General features: G+C 36.0%; 1 protein-coding gene across 1 annotated transcript; it reads right to left on the bottom strand.

Annotated features, from left to right (window-relative positions):
• Positions 1-6: 6 nt before the first annotated feature.
• Positions 7-20,757, bottom strand: LOC145770844 (suppressor of tumorigenicity 7 protein homolog). Its single transcript, XM_082582579.1, has 15 exons — positions 20,471-20,757; positions 19,944-20,026; positions 18,764-18,896; positions 18,242-18,296; positions 16,036-16,151; positions 14,284-14,362; positions 13,896-13,950; positions 13,273-13,372; positions 12,188-12,285; positions 10,584-10,698; positions 9,922-10,097; positions 9,643-9,793; positions 8,512-8,604; positions 1,362-1,510; positions 7-595 (listed from the first exon to the last, which is right to left on the bottom strand). Exons 1-15 carry the CDS (start codon positions 20,664-20,666, stop codon positions 503-505), a joined length of 1,692 nt encoding a protein of 563 aa, XP_082438705.1. The 5' UTR covers positions 20,667-20,757; the 3' UTR covers positions 7-502.
• Between the last annotated feature and the right edge of the window lie 495 nt (positions 20,758-21,252).

The following is a 21,252-nucleotide window of genomic DNA, read 5'->3' as shown; positions in this document are numbered from 1 at the left end:
ACCAGCCTCAGCAACACTTGACTTTTATTACGGAGCATTGGCCACTACTCAGCGGAAGTTAAAATATCGTTTTCCATTTAATAAAACATTATCAAAAACATTTTGAGCAGGAAACACAGCAAGTATACACAAGAAAAAATAACCTGACCAAAGATTGCATGTAGTATCAATTAGGTTAATTTTATGTCAATCCAAGAACTTTTCGAGTTTAACTCTAAAAAATAGAAGCCTACCAGAGAAAAATATGCTTTTTTTTTATATTTTAAGAAAATTTGCCACCACTACCGTACCAATAAAATTACTTTTTATACGATTGCTTGAGACAACATAAAAGGACAGCAAGTAATTTTGCTTTATTAACTTAACGTTTTTGGATGGTAAATCAACATAAAACTAAAGAAATTTAACTTAGTATAAGGAAACTTAGGGCTGTGTATTAGTGCCAAAAAAATTATGCTTGAAAGTGGTAGCTGAGAAAGGCAAGGGCTAAAATCGTCGTGTTTCATCTTGTGATGACGTGCCAAATTGAAGTCGGTAGAATCGAATCGAACTTCTCCAATAAATATTTCATCGGCGAGAAAAGCCAACAAAGCAGCTGCAAATACAGTAGTTTAATCTTATGCATTAAATTTGCTTTCTTGGTCGAGCTGAATAAAGACTGGAGTAAAAACGGAGAAGTGCTTTCAGTTGACACTACCAGTTGCAACATCTCCGATAGCACTAACCGACCTTTTTCATTAAATCAACATTAGCATATGTTAAATCGACACAAATGATCAGATTTTGTAAGCAGAAAAGAGCCAATAAGAAACGTGACATCATACATCATGTCGAAGCATGACAATTGTAGAAAACCAAGACTGAACGGCCATTTCGAAGAGGCATATTTTATAAAAGGAAAACAGGTGGGCCAACAAACATCATCTTATTGGAATAATTTGTCCTGTTATCAACCATTATTTTTGTACCAAAAGAAGTCATTAAGGCCCCAAATTGAACGAAAATGGATGACGCCACACTCCAGTTTCACCCTTGTTTGAGATCATCACTGGTGCATATCCAATATCCATGTCTATTGTGTATCTACCATTTTCGTTTGATCGGAGCCTTAATGACTTTACAAATCCCCACACCCCTTAATACTAATACAAGTCCTTTTCTATTAGAGCCAAGAAAATAACAGTAGTTCGGAGAAAAAGTTGGAACTTGTAGGTTACATCGTTTCAAGTCTCTAGACGCCCAAATGTCCCAGGACGTCCAAGGTCTCTGGTATCAAAACTGTGTAAAATATCAATATTTGCTGTCTGGAAAATGTGTTCTCTCCTGTCAAAAACAACTACCAAAAAATGAATATGACTCACCTCCCACAGACTCTTAGCAAACGTTACCATCAGTTCTGGGTGGTAATGAGTTAGGATGGCAATTGTAGCAGTGAACGAAAAAAGACAAGCAACAAAGATGATAAAAAATGGCCACTCTTTCTTTGGGTACACAGACAATTGGTGAAAACCTAAGAATGAAATGTATTCAATGACTAATGATAATGATCATACCAAATACACCAGCAATGAAGTATGGTGCTGTGGTATCATCATTGACCATGTGAATACTATAAAAGCTAAGTAAGTCAAACAACAGATAAGTTCACCTCATCCAACATTCTGCCTCATGAACTGCGAAAGAATCAAGTGGCTACGATTTAGTCTTAGTGTGTGTGTAGAGTACATAAAAGCACAAATATGTCTTTACTGTATATAACTATTAACTACACTTCACTCACAAACACCTTCATTAGGGTGCTTCAACTCGCCTATGAAAAGGTTTTCTTATGGCAGTATGTTAAAGTTATACTTCCCCTAGAACAGCGTTTCTCAAAGTGAGCGAAAAAATCAAAAGGGGCGATCGGGGGGGCGAAAACACTCGAAAGGGGTGAATTTATCAAACCACCAAATAACAGTCCAACGCGCTAACCATTTACTGCAAATGGATGAATCCACCTTGACTGACAATGTATCGCTGCTGCTTGGATATGTGCGTTTTGTTCATAATATGAGAACAAGATGAAATGATTTTTGCGCTCAGTCTTCCTACACATATTCGGGCATCAAGCATCTTTAATGCAGTAAAAAACTTCTACGAAGAGAAGGGGATTCCACTGAAGAATATTCTACAATGCGCAAGCGCAACTGATGATGCTCCGGCAATGGTTGGATAGCATCGAGGGTTCATTGCACCGAAGAAAAGATAAATTCCTGACATTGTATAATTCACCGTCAGCATTTTGGTTGCCCGTGATCTCAGTCCTGAACTGCATGAATCGCTGCATATTGTGATAAAATGCGTCAACAAGATAAAAGCGCATGCTTTCAACGACAGATTATTTCGTTCACTTTGTTGCCAAAATGATGAACAAATTGAACGTCTTTTATTGCATACCACGGTAAGATGGCTTCAAAAGATGCTTGTTTAAGCCGCTTTTATGCCCTTTTTGTTTCAGTTATCGAATTCCTATCAAGCACTGACGCGACATTAGCTGAAGATGTGATATCCTCAAAGAATGACATCGCATGTTTGGCGGATATTTTCAATGTCATAAACGAAGTAAACAAAAGGCTTCAGGAAGATATGATAACTCTCATCAAGTGCAAAAGCGTGATTACATCATTCATTGCAAAGCTATCTTTATTCAAACAAAGTTTGGGTCAAAATGTCTTAAATCAGTTTCCCAATTTGAGCGAGAATGTTATAACAGAAGAACAATGGCAAAAATACTGCTCACATTTAGACATGCTTCATAAAGACATGAAACTTCGCTTTGCAGATCTCGTGGACCTCCATGTTTCAAACTGGGTGGTACAACCATTTTTTACAGAACCCACAGACATAGAAGTGGAACCAAGAGCAGTTCATTGATATGCAAACAGATGATGAGTCAAGAGTGAAATTCAGAAATAATCGATACGATTTTTTTTGGTGCCAGGTTGCTGACAAATAATAGCTTCTCTGGAAAAAAGCTAGAATGTGGATTTTGTCGTTTCCTACTTCATATATGGTTGAAAGAGGGTTTTCGGCTGTGGCATTGATGCTTTCAAAGCAAATAAATCACTTGCTAGTTCATAAACGGGGTGATCTTCGACTCTATCTTACGAAGATGTCGCCAAACATTTCAAAACTTTGTAAAAGTAGCCAAGTTCGTCCATCTCAATCCCATTGAACATTATCATGTTACTGTCAATTTCGTTGATTAAATTCCCAAAACTAAATTTGTGTATCACTCTATTACACCATGTAACAAAAAATTAGTGTGTCAAGTTTTTAGTATTTTTTGAAAGATATTGCAGATTAAAACATGCTTCAGCCAATTTTTTTTCACACGTGTCGTTTAAAAAATATTTATTTAAAGTTTTTGAACTTTTAGTACCCTGTTTCTCAAGCTCTTATTCTAAATTCCTTATAAGGATGATAAAGTGTGATGTCATAGTGGCTATCATTTTAGCTTCATAATTGTAGCTTGTATCATAACAATGATCTTTGTTTTGTCATAGTCGCGGAATAGAGCAAGTACAGAAATTTCAAATTGTTTTTATTTACTATCAATGTAATCAGAAAATATAGAACTTAAAATGTTTCAATCATTCATTGTTTCTTACTGTGTTCTGTAAAATGCTCTAGCCTAAATTGCAGATAAGTTGGAAATTGGATCATCACGTGAATGCAACTTTCTACTGATTGTTTTTGAAACTTTTTGCTATGTCTGTGGTCTATCTATATCAGTAACCATATCAGACTAACAAGCGAAATGTGCAGTAAAACAAAGCTAGAAGCAAAGCTTTTATACTTATGAAATGTATTTTGGTATGGAAATTAGTGACCAATAAGTTAAAGCTGTGCACTAGGGTGGCTCTTAAAATTGAGTTTTTGAATTTTGCATGGGACACCCTTTCAAATGGTGAGGTTGTCAGAAAAAATAACTCTTGCAAATTTTTTTTAAATTTGAAGTTGATTTAGAGGTGGCCCTCCCCCCCTAAAGTTCTGCGCCCTCTCTCGAAATACCAAATCTGCGTATCTCGAAAACCACTTGAGCTAGAGATACGGTTTTTGTGTTAAAAGATGCAGAAAACATGGTTTTTTATCTGCTTTCTGAACATTGAATGCATCTATCTTGAGTAGAAAAGCAGTTATTTAGAAAAAACGCATTTGACCAAATCTTGATTTTACAACCTTTTTTGTGACCACGAAACCGTCTACAAAATTTCGTTTTTTTTTTCTTAATTTTTGCACCTTAGAGGGAACACTGGTAACGATATTCATTTCAAAATGTAATTCTGGTCAGTACTGCAAGAAGCGATATTATCGACAATATTTTACATATTGCCTTGCGTATCGTGACAGGATGTCTGCGACCTACACATTGTACACAATCGGACAATTTCCCTGTCCTTGCAGGCAACCAACCAGCTGAGTTTTGTCGCGAAGAAGCCATCCTGTCTCTTTCTCGGCATTACGAACCCCAACCACTTGCTCCACTCAAGTCTCTACAAGTCTGTGAGCGAGCAATCGAGCATCCTCGCCAACTGAAATCGAGACACCCATTTGTATGTGACGCACAACTCCTGATGAAAACCGCTGAAAACCAATCCATCAGCGCGGCTACCTGGGAGGACAACAAATAGAGCTCAGAGAGGAAGAAGAACTCCTCAAGGCTCTAAAGTTTTATCTCCGACACCAGCCCCCATCCAACCAGAATGCATAATTTGCCAAGGAAGGCCTGGGTGTGGCACAACCGCCTGCGTGCTGGGCTACTGGAGTCAGACTATTCCGCTCAAACATGCACAAATTGGGGATGGCTCCATCCGCAATCTGTGAGTGTGGCATAGAGGAACAAACCACAGACCACACCATCTGTAACTGCGCCAAATGGTGTGCGTGGTCTGCTTGAACTGGATGACGAATCAATGCAATTGCTACTCGACACCTGCTCAAGCATCTAAACCACATCGGCACTGCCCAAGGGTGGTAAAAGATAGAGCCCCTTGACCCCTGGAGTAACAAAGAAGGTTTAAACAAAGAAGAATCGACAATATTGTTCTTGTTGGAATTTGGATTCAACAGTTTCCTGTGTTCAGTAACAACTTGCAAAAGAAACTGAAGTTGGTACTCATCTTCAGTTGAGAGTTTGTTAAAATCCGGGATTAGACTGAGAGCAACTCCTCTCTCTGCTCTGTCATTGACTACTGAAAGTCCCTTCGCCATGTGTAAAGCTTGAATAAATGCACCATCTTCAGTCCAATGAGCAGGATCCTTTGAAAGTCTAATTATTGCTTCATCTTCACCCAACAGCTGAAGCCATTTTGAATTAGAGGTGCAATACTGTTCTAGACCCTTATTGCTAAGAAACGCATCTACTTTGATGCTTCGTCTCCTTGGTGGACGTTCTGCTGTTTCATTTAACATGGTTGCCACCATTACCTTGTTACTTTCCACAGACAATCGAGAGTCAAACAAGGCTAGTTCAACCATTTCTTCAGACAGATACCATAAATGCAGACCAAGCTTTTGCATAAATCGCCTTCGCCTTCCAACAAGTGCAATGCATAGCACCTGAAGCTTGAAAGCAGATTCCACACTCAGGAGTTTCTTCAAGGAATATGACAAAAAACGGGCATTTTAGCTATTCATGAATGCATAAAAGTTTAGGAATACTTATTTCGTTTATTACTTTACCAGTTTTACAGGTTAGTTTATGAACTTTGTTTATTGAATAGCTTGGGCCACAATACTTGTTTAGCACTGTTTTGTGCTAGAATACCGAAAACAGGTTTTTTCTAAATAACTGCTTTTCTAATCAAGATAGACGCAATCACTGTTCAGAAAGCAGATAGGAAATCATGCTTTCTGCATCTTTTGACACAAAAACCGTATCTTTAGCTCAAACAGTTTTTGAGATATGCAGATTTGGTATTTGGGAGGAGGGCGCAAAACTTTAGGGGGGGAGGGCCACCTCTAAATCAATTTCAAAGTCAAAAATTTTTTTGCAGGAGTTATTTTTTCTGACAACCTCACCTTTTCAAAGGGTGTCCCACACAAAATTCAAATTTTTTTCATTTTTTGCCAAATAAGAGCCACCCTACTGTGCACCCCATGTGATCTGCAGAACACATCTCTCCAATTGAGATGGCTGGCTAAGGGGAAGACGACATTTGATACTACTGTACAGTATTTGCTATTTCAAGAGTTTGGAGAGAACCCCGAAACCATACAGAAGACCGTTGTTTCTATATGGTTGACAGTTCACGGTTTAGAAAAACAAAAAACCGACATGACATTGCATATTCTTCCATATTATGTTCTATTGCACCTGTTTCGCATAGCACTCAGAAGCGGAGTTGCCACTTCTCAAACCCTCGAGTAAAAAAGCTGCATAAGACACGGTAGTGTCTCAAGATATAGAAAAAGTCTCTCATGACGAATTTAACATACCTAATACAGACAAAGACATAATTCAGAATTTTAGTAATAGGCTAAACGAAGCAATAATTATCAACTTTTGGAAACAATGCACATGATGAATAAATATGAAAAATGGTGTGTTTTTTAGCTATAAAAATGCATTTTCTGCACTCCCATCTTGATTGTTTTGATCCTTGTATGGGTGAGTGGTGGAAGCGGAAAACGTGGTGAAAGGTTTCATCTTATATGAAAAGAAAATATCAAGAGTTGTGGATTTGCAACATGAAGGAGGGGGGGGGGGGCACGTATGGTCCGTAATACGAGAAGATCTCTCAATTTTTAGACACAAGTCACACAAATCATGTGATCACTTTTGAAGATTTTTGAAGTGTTTTCATCTTTGCATGATGCATACCGGTATATAGTTTATATTTGCATATTATTTCTTTGTGTTTGCATGCTTACACGTTTAACAGAAAACTATGCTGGTTAATACAGAAAATCTTTGAGTAAAACTAACAATCAGAAAAAGTGACATTTTATCAAAAGTAAGGACACTTCAGATTTTTTTTTGCTATTTTGGTGATTAGTTTGAAGTAACAGAACACAATACATAAAAATTTTTCTGCAACTAAAACTTTTGCGAAATTTTGTTACATGGTGTTATCAATGTTTATTTTACTTGACATAATTAAGGAGGCGAAATTTTATTTCAGTAACGAAAAGCGGGCGATGGAGTAAAAAAGTTTGAGAAACACTGCCCCTAGAACAAATCAATTGTGTAAAATATTACATTAGGATAAACTCTGCCGGATCTAAATCGAACCTGAAAAAGCGAAAAATGGGGTCATTCCACGTGAACACAGCCAATATGAAGATATCTTGAATATGATACCTCTCAGATTTTGTTTAAAAAGTGTCATACTACGCCTTAGGCCACCAAACGAAAGAATCCAAAATTTTAAATCAATATCTCAAGGGTGTGTCCATGCAGGCCATTTGAATTTCGAGTACTACCTTCGTTTTTGACTTTAGCAATTTTTGCCATTTTCAGAGCCCCATAACTTCTATTGTAAATGAAATTCATATTCAAAAATTAGAAATTCGAGAGGTATCATATTCAAGATATCTTCATATTGGCTGTTTTGATGTGGAATGACCCCATTTTTCGTTTTTTATTCAAGTTAGATGTGATCCGGTAGAGTTCATCCAAATTTTGTAATATTTTACACAACTGATTCTTTCTAGAGGTAGTACAACTTTAATATACTGCCATGAGAAAATTTTTTCATAAGTGGGTTTGATGCACCCCAACCTTCATTCGTTAAATATTTTGGTTAAGTAAACTGTTTTGTCCAGCAAGTTTTACTGCTTGAAAAGCTGCCAATGAAAGTGCTCTACTAGGCTGCACACGCCGGAAGTCAGACAACCGCTGCTTGATTTTCTGGTTTACAGAGCTCCGTCTTTTTTGATGCAACAAATAAAATAAAAAATATTTATGTGTTGCCAAAGACAGTCATCTCCATACGTCTATCGCAAAGTTATTGGGTTTGATGCAGGGATATCTAAAATAGCGAGACGCGAAGGCTCGCAGCGATTGCCTATTTCTTACAACACTAGGAAGGTAGTAGTTGAACATTACAATGATAGCGCGTTAAACACGCTGCTATTTTTTTAAATTGCAGAAAGTTGTGTACTGTTGCTGGAGCAGTCAGCTACAGAAGACAGATAGCAAATGTTATGTAGAGTATATTTAAAAAAACTTTTTTGGAAACACAGTTGAAAGGTTACCAGTAAGCTTTTTTTTAACAAAGCCTTTGCAGTACGCTCCTCTTTGAAGCTAATGTGACGGTGGTCTTTCAGACCGTCAATATGATTATTAGCTGCGAATATGAAAAGCTTGTCCTGTTAAATAAGTAGCCCAGGGCCATCAACGTTTAAGCTCTGCACTCCTATGCAAAAACAGTTGGAGCTGCAGAAGCCCTTCTATTGTCAGACGTACTGTAATAACAGCCTTCGCATCTCTGTTTTAGATATCCCTGGTTTAATTAAGTGATTTACTTGGTAGGAGTTCCCTGTCCGCGTTCTCAGTGCAGTTTGGATAAGGATAGAACAAGTGCCCCTTTTCCAATGGATACGGGATCATGCGAAAAGCTGCAGATAAGAATGGAATTGAGAAAACAGGTCACACAAACATCGTCACAAATTAACAAGGAAAAGCATGACGCAATGAATTCACCGAGTTCTTTGACAGTTTTATAAAATTGGCCATGAAGATGTGTCACAAAACTCATCAATGTCACATGACGAAGGTTTCACAAAACTCATCAATGTCACATGACGAAGGTGTCACAAAACTCATCAATGCGACACGACGAAGGTGTGACAAAACTCATCAATGCCACACGACGAAGGTGTCACAAAACTCATCAATGTCACATGACGAAGGTGTCACAAAACTCAATGTCACATGACGAAGGTGTCAGAACCTTCATCAAGCGCTATACAGGTTGATAGCCAACGTCATACTGACGTTATATACGACGGTTGAAAAGGTATCAAGGTTTGACATCATATAAGCATCTGCGCGACGAAATGACGTCGATTCGACACCGCTCGAGAGCACACAGCTGTGTCTCGGCATGACACGTAATTGCATGCCAAAATAATTTGAGCAGCTGGATTGGGGACTATTCGTCTCTTTGCTGCTTCCTGTTGGGTTGCAGCTGTAATCGCAGTGTAGGACACTGCATGTTGTCGAAATGGGCGCAAGATAAAACATGATAATAACTATATTTGAACAGGAACATGGCTGTCTTGCATGGCTATGCTGCAATGGTTGAGAAAGAGAGTATGCTAAACATACAGTTTGATAAGTCTCAAAATAAGTTGTCAAGTTTCAAGAAATTTTAAGATTACTTCAAGTTAGTTAATTGCCTTTGCAGAACGTAGTCTGCTATAGTTCTATGTACTCGTGTTATAGAGTAATACTGCATCAAAGTATTTGGAAGCATATGTCCAAGCTTTAACAAATCAAAAAGTGTGATCACAAATTCAACGTAATCAAACAAGCAAAATGAAACAAATTTAACCAAACAAACGGTATCTACCTCGATAATTCAGCGCTTTTCATCAGTTCAACATTAAACTAACAACGCACAATAATATCGCGATATTCAAAGAGCCACTCACTCCCTTCCCAAGTGCAGTGAAGAAGGTCAAGCGCCCCTTCAACGTTCCTCCACAAAGGTAGGTGGTAGAAAGCATACGCAATCGCCTCTGAATCTCCCCTCTTTAGTATGTGCTCAGGAGGTAAAACCAGATTTTTCATCTCAAGTAAATACTGAAAGCGTGAAAAGAATCGTGTTGATGTATGTATTGACAGGAAATCAAAGCATAAAGTTTCCGAAAATTGCGGGCTAAAACAGTCACAGTTTCGTGCTTATAAGAATTTTCTGAAGTAAAAATTACCTTTGGAACGTGAGGGTTGAACTCAACCGCCCGATGGATGGCGTCCACCGCGCTCATCTCGGCTGTTGTTAATCCACGCTTCGTAGCGACCTCTAGCGAGAACTTATCGCAGACTAATCGTGCTTTGAGCAGTGCAGCTGTGTAGCATATCGTGGCGGATTTTGGAAGACTGATATCTGAAATGGAGGTTTAGTGAATCTTGAGGTGGCAAATGATGATTTAAGAAAAAGTAAGAGACTTGTTTTTTGCTTGCGGACCAGCAGAAAAGCAGAGTTGCTTCAAATAACGTGATAAATTCATACAACAATGACGAAAATTCTGAGCTACTAAACGTTGGATTGACGTGTGAAAGAAACGTGTGCTGTCGCTTGTCTATGGTGACTCTAAATTTGACATGATCCTGCAAAGCCGCAATGGAAATTGTTTATGTTTCAAAGTACTGTTATAGAGGTTAGAAAACACATGAAACTAAAACTTGTCAGGTAAAGAAAATTCTGTAGCTAAATTATCTTATTCGCTTACGTCACAAACCACTATAAACTACCTGAAGCATATTCAGCTTATTGTTGTCAGATGACAATGAAAATTGGCAACAGAAGTTGTTTCGTGATGCTTAATTAACGTTAAAATACATTTTATCAATGGCAATTGGGAGCACAAACCGTCATATTTGCTGAGCAGCGCCTGTGCGTCTGGGTATGCTTGCAGCTCCAGCAGGGCTTCCAAAAGATTTTCATGAATATTTAACACGTTTAGAAGAGGAAATTCTTTCATAAGCTGTGGTGATACCAAAGTTAATTAAAATTTAGGTTCACAAACTAACAAGTCAACAACAAAGCTATTGCATTAAACGGGTCTGCTACTATTCGACGAGTCCGATTCGGCGACAGCCTTTTTCGGCGAGTTTCCTATTCGGCGATTTTTTGAAAATCCAACGACGCCTTCTGTAAATCTAACGATTGAATATTATTTAATATTCAGACATTGAATCAATGTAAATACGAACTGTTAAGCTAACTGGGTTCTTTGAATCCTACGTCACCGTCTGTATGCAAACTTAGAATATATTAGTTATTTTTGTCATCAAATTACCTAACTATATTTTTAGAAGTAGTGCTGCCAGACCTTTTTATTTTTTGTACTAAAATTCGTATCATCAAAACTACTTTACTTCTGTAGCTTTAATGTTTTATACAAATTGTTGCAACTATAATCTTTCTCCTTAATTTGCTTTTGACTACAATTTTTTTTTGCAGTTTTATCACTATCTTTTTGGTGAAAATACAGTATAATTGCATTTAAATCGCCATAAAATTATTTCACTTGTAACTTTTCCAAAACGTTTGGAAAGTGAAATTGATTGAACAAAGTTTATTTGAACAGAAATAGTATGTCTGTATTTTATTATATCTCTATTGTTATTTACCTTTTTCTGAATCCGCATGGTTACACTGAGCCGGTTTCCTGCAATTTTCATTTTTCTGAGTCTTTTATGACATCACAACCAGGTTTTTGAATGCGAGACTCTCAAAGTAAAAACTTCGGGAAACTTGTCACTTTTTGAATTTCTTTTGTGTTAAATCGCCCTTGTTGCTCTTGCAAGTGTTAATTACTCTACACGATTTCAACGTTTAGCGACGTTAAAACGATGTAAAAACGGAAAAACGGAAATTTCTGCTGGTCGGGATAACTAGGCTATGGTACCCGATAATTTCCTTTCAATCCAAGGTGTAGGCCACACATTTGGTTAGCCTTTTCATTCTGTTACTACAATGTAAAAATGAACTGTTAGGCTAACTGGGTTCTTGGAACAAACCGAAGGTTTTTCAAATTAAAATATTTTGTTGATCCAAACTAATCATTTTAACTATTCAAAAGTACTCAATTTTATGTAAGCAAACATTTTTATTTAATAATTCAAACATTTTTCGCTAAATTTTATTTTAATTTATTTTTCTTTGTCGGAATGCAAAAGAAACGATATTGTGGAATAAAATACAAAATTCTCTTCGTTTGTTGGATTTTCAAAAAATCGCCGAATAGGGCACTCGCCGAATCGGACTGGCCGAAACGGACCATTCCGGCATTAAACACCTTTAATCATGCAAAGATAGTGAAATTTACTAGGCATGAAGAAGATTTCGATTCTTTTTTACTAAGCAGAAAAAAAGTTAGGCCATTGTACACAGAATTCGCACATCACTAGCACATGCGCTGAAAAAGAAATTGGTAACACAATTGCACAGCTTGTCTCGAAAAAACTTACGTCTCGCATCATCTTTACAGCTTCCTTGGTTTTTCCAAGCTTTCTGGCGCACATGGATAACCGTCTCTTGATGTACACGAGTACATTGGTATCTCGACCTGATAAAAATATCTTGGATTTCATTCATCGAATAGAAGATTGGATCATAGCGGACAAAGATGCAAGGTTTTATTAGGCCAAGTCAATATGGTCGTATTCCGATAATACGATACTTTTCTTTTAAAGCATATCCAGACAACAAACCAGTTGTTTTTTAGATTGATTCAACGTCTGTAGACGATGAATCAATGTAAAAAGCGAGTGCGACTGATGTATTGTCTGGGCAATGGGCATGCCAGGTGGCCGAGGAAGGTGTGATAACTCGCAGAAAGTCATTAAAATAGAGCTTGCTCAAAACTGAAAAAGCAAATTAAAAACAAACGTGCTAAAAATAGACTTCAATACGTTTTTCAGCGCAAATTTCACATTGGCAAAGAATATAATCAAAGATATTTTTAGTTTGATTTGAAATCAAGTGCATGCATAACACAGGCAGAACGCCAGACTTAGTAAATCAGCAGTTTGCAAGTAGGCACCTTTCACCTGCTCTTTACCACAGATTCGCTGTAAGAATCAAGAACGACACTGACACAAAGAATATATGAATCATAACGTTATTTAATCATAAACCGATGCAAAATCAAGATGCAACATAAACTGCAATCAATGGCAACAGCTCGACGTGGGTTAATAATGCAAAGGAAGTAATCAATTGCATATTTTGCATAAAGTTTATCAGTTTATCATTGATTCAATGCGGTCAGACGTTAAATCAACGTCAAAATATGAACCTTTTATTTCTTATGCAGCACCAAAAAAGTGGAAAAAAGGAGTCCGGCTAATTCTCAATCCTCGTGGCTTAGCAGTCAATTTCAGTGAAGTCCAGCCACCAAATCAGTTTTTAAATCAATTCAATGCCTTCACATGGTGCATCAATGGAACAAAGAACTGATTTGCTGGTTGAGAAACAAGAAACATGTACAATATCATTCAATTGCTGGTAATAAACGTAGAAATATCGCAAAAATTACATTCACTGTACTCACGATGCTCGGCGTCATGCATTGCACTATGGTGTTGCAAGACCTGACTTTTCTTATAAAGATTCTCTCCGCATTTTAAAGCAGTTTTGAACAGTCGGTCGGCCTGGTGAAAATGTTTTCAAACCGTCGGTAAATACGTTCGTATATTACATTTATTTACTGTGTGCACCCGTTAAATCAATTGATGGCAATGTGACCAATCGATTTTAGTTTGAGGTATTCCACTTCCTAGTTCGTAACTGGTGTAGTTGAATAGGGTAGGCTACGTTTTTTTCAACATCTCGAAGTTACTGTCTTATTTTTCTAAACACACGATCACAACGCAAAAAAGACGTGATCACTAGTTGGTTCATGAAGTGCAGCTCGCAGCGCCTCCGCCCTCCAGTCGATTGTAAGCCATTCTCAACTTAACTGGCGAATAAGAAATGTTAGTCTTATTTTGATGAACAATTAAACAGATAGCCCAACAGTCATTACGGAAATTTTAAATATTAAACCTTAAGAAAAAATTATATCAGTCTGCGTCACGCAAACAAAATTGACGATAGAGACGGGAAATCGTTTAACAGACGATATGTAACGTAATGCATGTTTCAAAGATAGTAAAAATGGCAAAGGACAGATACCTCTTCCACAGTGGTTGCTTCTTCCTCTGCCAGCAATATGTAACCGGTGGCACAACTACAAAGTAAAGCGCTTCAGACAGGGTGACTTGAAAATTCCGATCACAAATATTCGATGAAAATTGAAAGAAATCGTTTTAAAATATCACCGAGTTTGCACCGGCGGCGTTTTTATGCGCCCTGTTATGTAAGCACAGTATCAAATGTGGTCTTTGTCTGACACGCTTTTTAATTTTGTGTCGAAAAGTCTTTGCTTTGGTGAGTTCATTTTAACATTGTCATCATAAGAGTCATAAGACCCGATAAAATGTCGCCATCTATTGTCAGATCCCGAAAACTAACTGCTGCACATGAGGATCTACACTACAGCGAATATTTTCTTTCTACTTACTCTATGTCTTCTGCTATCGCGTCGTGCGCGGCTTTGATGCGCGCTGGGGGATTCCGTTCTCTCCAAGCTTGCTGCATGACTAAAATATGAAAGAAATTAGCTATTGAGCAGTGGTGCATAGATCTTTAAATCTCAGCAAATAAGGGGAGAAAAGTTTTGTCAAAAAAGCTTCCTGATAAGCGGTACCAGGACATTTTGCCGAAAGACATTTTGCCGAAAGACATTTTGCCGAAATTCATTTTGCCGAAGGGACTAATTGCCCAAATTATAGAAGCGTTACTATATGTATTATCATAACCTAATAACGCACTAATATCATTCACAAACAATTAGTCCTTTCGGCAATTTGTCCTTTCGCAAAATGAGTATCGGCAAAATGTCCTTTCGGCAAAATGTCCGCGCACGCTGATAAGCAATGTTTAATGATGAACAGCATTCCTGCTGCGGCTCACAACAATCTTGTGCAAGCTCAAATACAGAAACTTCCACTAAAAACGTGGACATTCGCAATCAAAAACTTTACAAGTTAAAACACACTTTTTCACACCAACTTCAGCGATAGAACTGGCTAAGTTATACTAATACCTCCACGTTATGGTGGTAAATAAGAACTCGGTTGAAAATCGAAAAAGTGATGGTGCTATAGTTTTAAAATCGTTATGGTGCTATAATTCTAGAAAACCGAAAGTGATCATAAGAGTCAGGATTCCAGATGCTTTAACAGAAATATTTTAAATAAAGTCAACATGATTATTGATTTAACTGATACACAATTAACATTGTAAATGTTGGCAATCTGCACCGTAGTTTTCAAACCATTCAAGTAATTTTATGGTATGATATTTGGTTAAAATAGTAAATGTTTTCACGTTACAAGCACAACAACGTTTAATACAGTTACAGTAAATAAGGCGATAAATGGAAAAAACTATACATAAAAGCCTTAGCCTGGAACAGGCATGTTTCACAAAGAAAAAATGTTTTGAAAATCTTGTAAGTGTAATAAAATGTTAATAAGAAAATCTTAAATTAAACGAGTTTGAGTAGTCATTTGGTGGTTTGTGTTGCAAAATGTTGCTCTCAAATTATGTTCATATCAACAAAAACATTACAACAAAAATACTGTCCACTCAGTTACCACTTTTACCGCTCAGGTTTTTTATCCCAAAAACTAACTGTAATATACGTAGTTATGTACGTGAAAAATAACTGCAATGAATGAAAGGAACAGTTTCATTTTAACCGTTGTAACCGTAAGTTTAAATTTAACCGTTGTTATTGCGTTCATAAACGTAGTTGCACTGATGAGAATTTAATATTCGAAAACGCGTTCTGCAACACTGTTTTTGCACTCTGCAATGCCTGATGAAGATTTGTTTGTACATTTCCATCACGCATTGAAGCGGTGATCTGATCATGAAATTTTCAACGGTTCGAGAAAATTTTTTCTGCTTATAAAACGTTGAATGGTAGTTTTATCAAATAGTTTTATTTCTATTACCTCTAGTACACAGATAGTACCACTTTAAGAAACTGAGCAATGCTTTTCATAATTCTTGTAGACTTTAAATTGATACCACACGTGTTTTGGAAATCTTTACAAAAGTGTAAATCACAATCTAACGACTTCTACACATCAGTTTCTCATTTGACGAGACCATGATTCATTAGTAATCACACTTCGTCCAAGCATTACAAGCATCGAACAAGTACAGGTAGACTGTACTACAGTACATGTGATGCTGTACTTACTGCTATCAGCTGCTCTCAGGTGATCAGACTCGCAAGTGAAAAAGGTCTGGTGGTCCTGGGCGGACAAGTTCATGTCGTAGTATGTCAGTGGTTCTTGTCCAGTTACCCACTGATACCTGAAGATCAGAGGGGTCACAATGATATTATGAAAGAAAAATGTGCATTGTCAAATATCAATATACCTTGACGAACTGCACATGACACAAAGCTTGATATTACCAGCATCTCCTATTCGAAAAGATAGCATGGCTTAAATTTCCTTTTAAAATATGTAGTATCTTCTACAACAAATATATATCATATATGTACAAAATATCATGAGGTAAAGAAACAGAACGTGAAGAATAGACTCCCGCAATGTGTATTGTAAAATTACTTCTTTATTAGGGATTAATCGGCAAAAACAAGGTGTTTGCTGTACTATACAGGCACGACATGCACATTTGCAAAAAAACCTGAAAGCTAGAATTTGGTTGGACAACACATATAATATATGGTCTTGAATGCTGCCCTAGCTTTGAGCTGCAACTGTTGCTGTGCTACTTAAACACTAATAGTTATGATACATAGTAAACACAAAGCCATCCATGATGGTTTTGGACATATTTATGTGTCACTGTGGCATAATGTGTGAATCAAAAGTAAGGTAATTTTGCAACGTATAAATGGTTGACATTACGAATATGACTAATGAAAAATATAAACATTGCGATAACAGACTTATTGAAAAAAAAGGTTTCTCAATGAACTCTGTATTTTTAAACATTGACTTATCTACGTATGAGGTATTCCATTATAATTCAACAAATTTTAGAAAGAAATGTAACCACTAGGTTTCAAAAGGTGTTGGTTTTGATATATTTTGTTGTTTTAAAAATTCAAACTTGGGCAAAAAAAAAATTTTGAAAATCGGACAAGCGGTTTTTGAGATATCGCGTTTTGAAATTTTGCTGTTGTCACTAGGTGGCACTGTTGATATTCCCAATGTCTTTTGATTTTAGGGTTATAGTTGGGGTAGAAAGTTGGTTGAAGTGTCTATTCCACCATTTTTCATGATGCAGATTTCAAAAATGGTCTCAATTTTAGTCTAAATGCATTAGCTAAGGAGTTATGGGGCATTTTAAAAAAATTGGGGGACCAAATGCCAACCCTCAAATTGTCATGTGGGCAACGAGATATCCCAAAAAAAATTTCTGTTCTTCAAAGTTTCTTGCATATACTTCCTGATAGTATAATATTTTTTTATGAGACTTTTGTCCTTTTTGCACAATGCAACCTTATATCAAAGATCTATTAATGCAATATTTGAATGATGCTTGCTTATGATGTCACAATAACAAATTACAGATTTCCCCAAAAATCTTTTTTTCATTGTGAAAATTGCTCGGGAGAACAAAATTTGACTGCAATTTTGAAACAAGGACTGGTTTTCCCGGGCAATTTTCACAACGAAAAAAAATTTTTTGGGAAAATCTGTAATTTGTTATTGTGACATCATAAGCACGCATCATTCAAATATTGCATTAATAGATCATATAACTTCTCATGCAAGTCTTTGATAAAAGGTTGCATTGTGAAAAAAGGACAAAAGTCTCATAAATAAACAGTATATTATCATGAAGTATACGCAAGAAACTTTAAAGAACAAAAAAATTTTTTGGGATATCTTGTTGCCCACATGGAAATTTGGGGGTTGGCATTTGGTCCCCCAATTTTTTTTAAATGCCACACAACTCCTTAGCTAATTCTTGTAGACTAAAATTGACATCCTTTTTGAATTCTGCATCATGAAAAATGGTGGAATAGACACTTCAACCGACTTTCTACCTCAAATATAACCCTAAAATCAAAAAACATTGGGCACACCAACAGCGCCACCTAGTGATAGCCACAAAACTTCAGAACGCGATATCTCGAAAACCGCTTGTCCAATTTTCAAATTTTTTTTTTGCCGAGATGCATTTTTCACATACTATAACATATGCTTTATTCATCAAAATTGAAGACTTAGTGGTTATTTGGATTTGTTGAATTATAATGGAATGCCTCGTATGCAATAAAACTGTGAAAAGACTGAGAACATAGCCTACATATGATAGAAGTATTTCTAAGATCTTTATGCAGTCATCATGATATTTACTATCCAATGTAGAGTAAGGTAAACACTAAACAGTAACACATATAATATTATAAACAGACTAAGTACCTGTTATACTCTGCCCCTCGAAGAAGGTTCAAGGGATTTCGCCAAACTTTACATTCTAGAAAAATAAAAATGATTTCAAAAGCTAAACTGAGTCTCAAATACTCAATGTCAGTAACAGCAAACATGCATCTTCCCATACTTGTGTCAATTGCTACTTAAACTGAAGCAGCCAAAAGAGATGCAATTAATACTGAGTCGAAGCAAGAATTAATTTTTTTTTTACCTTTTTTGCAGTTTTTTGGTAAGCATTTTAAATAGCATATATTATACACTTTTTCTTGTAACAACTTAAACATACAGGAAGTGCACTATTCCATAAAAAAACTTTTAAAAGTAATCAAGAGTCAGTTTTTTTTGATCTGTTTTACTGAATACTGTTTTAGTCACAGGTAAGCAATAAGCATTTCAACTACACAGTTTTACTTGTAACAAGTGTGCAAAAACAGTACAATTGAATGTTTACCATGAAAGGGCTGAAAAATAACTGCAAAATGGATATAACCACTTAATTTTTAAGCTTACTTTGCTTGTTGTCATTATTTGCGGTTGGGCTACTTTCAGTTTCTTCACCTCCAAGCAGTGGGCCCAAGTGGTTCACGGATATTTGCTCAATAAATGAGGTCCCATACTTTCGAAAGTACCACCATTCAAATACCTTAGTGATACATATGATTTAGAAGTAGAGCATTGTAAGGTATTTTGTTTCACTATGTAATCTTATAATAGAATAGTTTAGCAAATAATAAAAATAGCTATGAATACACCCAACAGTACAACTCAATCATAAAACATTAAAATATTATTGTAAAAACAAACATACAAAGTAACATTTAAGACTAAACATATTAACATTAAATGTAAACTATAAAAAAAATATATATATAGTATCAATAGCTAAAAATATATATATATACAAATGAATATTAAAATATGCAAATCATAACTGCAGACAGTGGCACATCGTTTCAGCTTAAAGACTTCATCAGTGCAATATATGAATAAACTGTAGCAATAACTATATATATCTACACTCCACTGGCTGTGAAGTTTTATGCAACCTTAAGAAAGCTTTTGAGCAACCAAAGCTACAGGCAGCCTTTAAATTTTATAAAGATACAAACACAAAACACACAATTCCTTTCCTAAATAAGATAACAACTGGCAAGCAACATAAAATAAAAGAAATTTAAATTCAGTACAGTAGGAAATAAAAAGATAAGGAATTCTATGAAGACAATTTTTAACTTATATCATACCGAGTTTGTCAACTGAGTATGATAGCCTAATGAAATGTCGGTAATAAAAGCTAGGCATCATCCTTAACATCAGGAGCTAATCTACCAGAAAAATGTAAGTCACTTTATTTATCAAATGCCGGGTGAACATTTTCACTCTGTTTTTACAAATCATACTATAGGTTACAGTATATATTTTACACTTGTCAGCCTTCTGTTATCTGTAAAAAACTGATAAAATATTCATACAAAAGTACACTAAGAAATAATATGTTTAAAAAAAGGAATCTTAAATTAATCTACAAAAGATAACTGAGGGTTGAGGCTAACTCTGGAAATGAATTTTAACAATTTATCAACTTCTTTGGTAAGATGCAGCTCATTAAATGCTACCGGAAATGATTGGAATACATTCTATGTAGTGCATTGAAAGCAAAAGTACGCTACTAATGTAATACAGTACATACCAAAATGATGGCAGATAAAACAGATGAAGTGCCCGTGAGAGCAACATAAAACTTCGGAGTTAAAGAGCTGATGAATACACTCACTAAAAAACATAATTGGGTTGTAACATAATGGTAAAAATTCAAACATAAAGTGACAAACTGACAGACAAGTAATGTAATGATAAACGTAACACAGCTCAAGCTTCCCTTCATAAATTAATCAAAACTTAAACGAAGGATAATTAATGACGTAACAGATCAACACATAAACAAGTGTCTGCTCAATAAACTGGCCAATTTAAATTAGGCGATTTAATTGTGCCTTAATTACTGTGTAACACTAACCAAGCCGTTAAACTAATGAATTGCAGACATTACAAGTTTCACATACGGTATGCAAAGTTGCAAACATAATGATCATGAAATTAAAAATGTTGTTGAACCAGGAACTTTGTTTGCAATAGCCTATCTAATCATTCAAAAAACCTGAACAGATGTTTTATTGAAAGCACACCTTAAAATATGAAAAAAAAACGACGACTTACTTGCGGTTGCGTTTTCTGCAAGCTTGAGGGGAACTCTAAGCAGATAGACCAAAAATGAGACCAATACAAGCCAAATTCCAAAAAGATAATACCAGGACCACAAAAAAGATATTTTTCCACAGAAATCTTTGACACTGTTCCACGGCAAAGAAACGATTGATAAAAATCCTTCCAAAAATTCAGAAACAACAGCCATACCTCGACCATACCATGATGAAATAGCACTACGCACAGTTTAAACAAGTCAAAGTTTACAATAAACGTTCTCTCCTCAGTTTACTTAATGATGGGTGCTGCTGCCTGTTCAATCGTAACCATAGATTGTACGATTTCCCACTTTCTTTCACACATTATTTTTTATGTTAAAAATAAGGAGCATGTTGAGGCTACGTTGAAAAGATTTTTAATTTGTCCTACACGTGTCACATTTTCATAAACTTTGAAGATATCACAATATTGTACAAATATAAGCATAATATTACAACAACAAGGAGATTTTTTTTCAAAAGTAAAAGATGATCATGAAAACTCATACGACTATTTAGCCTAACCTGAAGATGTCGTCGGCAATGTGGGTCAATCTAACCTTAACAGAGAGTTTTTTAAACTCATTTAGGCCAACAGAAAGATATGAGCTTTGTTTATCATTAATCAATTGTAATTATCGCAACAAGAACAATCATGCTAAGTAGCCTACATTGGTAAGTAGCCTACAGTAAATGTTTTGGTCAAGATCAACACACTTTTGGGAAAGATCTTCACAAAAATCTGCCTGTGAGTCT

This window comes from Aplidium turbinatum, chromosome 5 (assembly GCF_918807975.1).
Source record: "Aplidium turbinatum chromosome 5, kaAplTurb1.1, whole genome shotgun sequence".
In the NCBI taxonomy this organism is placed as follows: domain Eukaryota; kingdom Metazoa; phylum Chordata; class Ascidiacea; order Aplousobranchia; family Polyclinidae; genus Aplidium; species Aplidium turbinatum.
Note: the sequence above shows the minus strand (reverse complement) of the source record. Positions and strands in the feature narration are given on the sequence as shown.

Bases quoted from the DNA above. Each gene is read 5' to 3' on its own strand.
- LOC145770844 (XM_082582579.1), bottom strand. From the start codon at position 20,666: ATGGCTGTTGTTTCTGAATTTTTGGAAGGATTTTTATCAATCGTTTCT. The intron at 20,027-20,470 runs GTAAGTCGTCGT...TATGTTTTTTAG, and splicing joins TGCAGAAAACGCAACCGCAA to TGAGTGTATTCATCAGCTCT. The intron at 1,511-8,511 runs GTAAATCACTTA...TTTCATTCTTAG, and splicing joins GGACAGGGAACTCCTACCAA to GTTTTCACCAATTGTCTGTG.